This window comes from Fonticula alba (assembly GCF_000388065.1).
Source record: "Fonticula alba strain ATCC 38817 unplaced genomic scaffold supercont2.1, whole genome shotgun sequence".
Classification (NCBI taxonomy): Eukaryota; order Rotosphaerida; family Fonticulaceae; genus Fonticula; species Fonticula alba.
Window position 1 is genome coordinate 2025554 of NW_009242971.1, and position 4087 is coordinate 2029640.

At 61.8% G+C, this 4087-nt stretch overlaps 1 protein-coding gene across 1 annotated transcript; it reads left to right on the forward strand.

Moving 5' to 3' along the window:
- Window positions 1–238: 238 nt before the first annotated feature.
- Window positions 239–2429, forward strand: H696_00446 (hypothetical protein). Its single transcript, XM_009494301.1, has 4 exons — window positions 239–275; window positions 742–940; window positions 1058–1124; window positions 1292–2429. Exons 2-4 carry the CDS (start codon window positions 776–778, stop codon window positions 1543–1545), a joined length of 486 nt encoding a protein of 161 aa, XP_009492576.1. The 5' UTR covers window positions 239–275; window positions 742–775; the 3' UTR covers window positions 1546–2429.
- Window positions 2430–4087: the final 1658 nt, after the last annotated feature.

The following is a 4087-nucleotide window of genomic DNA, read 5'->3' on the forward strand; positions in this document are numbered from 1 at the left end:
GGGGGGGGGGGGGCATCCCCCAGGTGAGCGGAGACGCCGGCCGCCGGCCGCGCCCTAGCACGTTTGGCCAGTTCGATGCGTTGAACGAGGTGTCTCGCCGGCCGGGTGTCGTGCGCCCTTGGCCCCGGTCTCTGTTTCGTCGCCTCTCGGGGGAGGGTCCCCTGGCTTGGCTGTGGTGCCGGGCGATATATTTGGGCGTGTTTGACTGAAGGCACCTTGGTGTAAATTTACCGAATTGCATACGTGTATTTTCGCGTACGCATGCCTTTGTATTGGTTCGTCTCCCTCCTCCTCCTCTCTCCTCTCTCCCCCCTCCTCCTCTCTTCCCCCTCCTCCCTCCTCTGTGTTGTACAGCTCGCCCGCCGCGCTCGTTTTTGTTCCCCCCCCCTTCGCGGCACTCTTCCTTATGTGCTTCTCTCCCGCTCTTCCTCGCTCTCTTTCTCCGCCTCTTGCCGGTCCTTCTCCGGGAGGGAAAAGGCGCGCGAGGCGGCGGGCCGAGAAAGCGCCCGAAAAGCAGTCCCAGCACATTGTGCTGGCCTTTGGCACTGTGATTCGCGACCCCCCTTCCTCTTCTTCCTTTCTCCCTGCACCGCCGCAGGCGGCCTTCTCTTGCCCGCGCCCTGATCCTCCCTCGCCCTTCCCTTCCCCGGCTCCTCCCCTCCGATGCTAACCTATTGTCTCTCTGTTTGCCTGTTCCCCCCCTCCTCCCCCCTCCGTCGTTCTCTTCTCCTTGTTGCTTAGATTTACACTACCTTCCCGTTTCACTTTTTTCACCATGGATAAGGTTCGTGAGCGCATTGAGAAGCTTAAGCTCGACGTCGACGACGCCGTTGAGCGCGCCGAGATTGCCGAGGAGAAGTACCGCGAGGCCACCGAGAAGGTCCGCACTCTCGAGAACGAGAACAAGGTCCTCCTGAGCAAGATTGCTCTCCTTGAGCAGGTTCGTATCCCACCTTCGCTGTTCTTTCACCGGCTCAGCCCTCCGTCCCTCCCTCGTCTCCTGGAGCCGTAAAACTCACCTTTCCGCTCTCCCCCTTCCCCCTTTCTCCCGATGTAGGACCTCGACCGCGCCGAGGAGCGCATCCACGACATGAACGAGACCATCGGCAAGAACGACGACGACAGTGCGTACTCCTCTTTGCCCTTTCTCCCCCTCTGCTTGTGGTGGTGGTGGTGGTGGCACGCGCCCCTCCTCTCTCCTTCTCTCTCTTCCTTGCTCTAACACCTCATCCCTTCTTCTCTCTCTCTCTCTCTTTCTGTCTCTTTCCCACTTCCGTGTGACATCACACAGAGCGCGCCAACTCCGGTCTCCTCAACAAGATCTCCCTCCTCGAGCGCGACCTCGAGACCGCCGAGGACAACCTCCGCGACAAGACCGAGCAGTTCCAGGCTGCCGAGCACCGCGCCGACGAGAACGAGCGCCGCCTGCGCATCCTTGATGGCGAGCGCGAGGCTCTCGAGCGTGAGCTCGACCAGAAGATCGAGGAGAACGCCAAGCTCAAGGCCGAGCTCAAGGAGTTCAACGACAGCCTCCTCCTCCTCTAAGCGCCCACGCTTTCCCCTCCTCTCTCTCTCTCTCTCCCTCTCTCCTCCCGCCATGGGGCGTGTATGTATGTGCTTGAAAGAGACAGACGTGACCAGGCTCTGAGTCTGCGAGAGTGTTCGGTGTGCGGTCTTTGGGGTTGATCTCCTCCCCTCACTGCTCTCTTCCTTTCCGCCTCGTCCTCTTTTCCTCTCTCTTGCCCCCCCCCCTCGGATGGCACATGCTTCCTCCCCACACCCGACAGAGAAGTAGAGAGAGAGAGAGCCCACAGCTCGCCGCACTCCTCTCCATGCCCGCGCGCGCCCGTGACGACACATGTGCAGACATTGAGACAGAGAGGAGGCCTGGCCTCGCGCGCGCACATGTCTTGCTCGCGTGTGCCTTCCTCCTGTTCGTCTGCCCTCTTCTCTCCATGTGTTCTGCGTCCGTGCGTGTGGGTGTGCTGCTGCGTGCGGTGTGGCCGTGTGTGTGTATGTATGGTTCACTGCCACGCGCCCGGGGTTCTCTCGCGCGTGTTTTCTCTTTTGTCCTTTTCCCCGACCCACATCCCTCCTCTCCCTCCCCTCCTCCCCTCCCACACAACATCCTCCCTCCAAAAAATGAGACCTTCTTCTCTCCAGATCCTCTCTCTCTCTCCCCTTAGTCGTCACACGCCCGCGCGTCGTTCCTTCCTGGCCCTGGGGAAAGGGGGAGTGAGTATGTGTGTGTGTGTGTGTGAGTATGTGTCAGGAGCGATGTATTCTCACTTTGTGGTTGTGCGGGGCCGCGCGCGCCTGTGCAGCAGCACGCGCGCGCGCTTCCTCCCCCTTGTCGTCCTCAACACCCCACCAGTTCTTCTCTGGATGTTGGATAGCCGGCCTTTATCTCTCTTGTGTCCCTCTTTCAAACATTAAATTGAACCCGCCAAAAAAGCACCCCTCTTTGTGTGTTCTTTATGCAAATGTCTGTTGTCACTCTCTCCCATGGCCCTCTGTGTCTGTCTGTCTGTCTGTCTGTCTGTCTGTGTGTGCGTGTGTGCGGTGGCAAGTCGGCTTCTATTTGCCCTTCTCTCCTCCCCCTGTGCCTGCGATATCTTTTCCTATCCATCCGTTGCTCCAAAAGTCCCTAACCGCCAAGAAGAGGAGCGGCTGAGATATGCAGCTCTTTTTTGTCCTGGCGTTCGGTATGATCAATCAGCGCTTGAAGCTCTGTCACTTGCTCGAGGGCCGAATCTCCCAGCACCTGCGACCATGTCTTCCCCCGGGGGAGGGGAAATGCTTGTCTCTGGATTTTCTTGCAGAGGCGATCCGGGCAAGGGGCGGGGGAGAGGGCCCGAGGCGGGGACAAATACACAGCACACCAGGCGAAGGGGCCCTTTTGGGTGTGCCCGGGCGGAACTCGCACGACCGTGGCACCTGGCTTGGCGGCAGGCATCCACAGGAGGGGGTGGGGGGAGTGGGGGGCGGAGGGCAGCCGGGGGTAAGGATGGCCTGTTGTTCACAGGGACGGGAGTGGGAGCCGCAAAAGAGAATGTGACCTCGCCCGGAGTAGGCAGTCAAACACAAGCAAGCCTGAGCAGGTGTGTGTGTGTGTGTGTGTGTGTGTGTCTGCGGAGAGGAGGGAAGCGAGCAACTATGCTCAATTGCGGTCGCGGGGAATGAGCAGAGAAACAGCAATGATATGAGAAGACCCGTCGGATCAGGACCTGTCCCTGACGGCCGGCGTTGAGAACGAGAGCCGGATCCAGACAGGACGGAGACTCCTCGGTCAGTTGGCTGGGCCCGGAAAAAAACGACCATGCCTCGCCTGGTTCCTTGCTCCCCCGCCCACACACGGGCGACCGGTGGAGCCAGAGGCCGGAGAGAAGGGGCGGGGGGCGGCGGGGGGGCGGCGGGGGAGAGGACAACGAACGGCTGAGAGACATTTATGGACATCGCATGTGATAAAATGATCACGCCGAAGTCAAAACACGCGATCCATGCGGGGCACCCCTGCAGTGTCTATCGGCTGGGCTCTGGTCCCGGAGTTGCTTCGCCCGGCTGGCCAAGACAGGGGGGGGGGGGGCGGGGAGCAAGCAGGGACACCCGTGGCACATCACCCACCTTGAGGTGCCCCCACCCTCGCCGGAGGTCGCGGAGAAACGACGCGAGCACCCGAGGCGCGGGTTGGGTGTGGCCACCCGATCTGCCCGGACTGACCGAGGCTTGTCCCACCGGAGAACACACATGCATCCCTCGCAGCTGTGGCCGATGGCCTTTTTGCTACCAGCCCCCAGGGGCTCATGCGCGCCGCCCGAGGACTAGCCTGTGCCTTCCTGGGTCTGGGAGGGTGCCATGCTGCCTGAGGGCGAGGGAGGGGCCAGTGGGTGGGGAGCCGTGCGAGATCCGGACCCGGGCCTCCACGGGCGCGCGAAGGGGCCGGGATGTGGGGGAGGGCCGGGTGCCGAAGCATGTTCACGGACCTGGCGAACGCATGGCTGTCCCGAGTCCCTCCCCGCCCCCACGTTAGTCGGGGACCTGCACCAGCCACATTTCTGTCCCTTCTGCCCCCCCCCCCCCCCCCCCC

What these genes read in the sequence shown, in the direction of transcription:
- H696_00446 (XM_009494301.1), top strand. Translation starts at nt 776, where the DNA reads ATGGATAAGGTTCGTGAGCGCATTGAGAAGCTTAAGCTCGACGTCGAC. An exon ending in AGATTGCTCTCCTTGAGCAG is followed by an intron (nt 941 to 1,057) that starts GTTCGTATCCCA and finishes CTCCCGATGTAG; the next exon opens with GACCTCGACCGCGCCGAGGA. An exon ending in CGGCAAGAACGACGACGACA is followed by an intron (nt 1,125 to 1,291) that starts GTGCGTACTCCT and finishes GACATCACACAG; the next exon opens with AGCGCGCCAACTCCGGTCTC.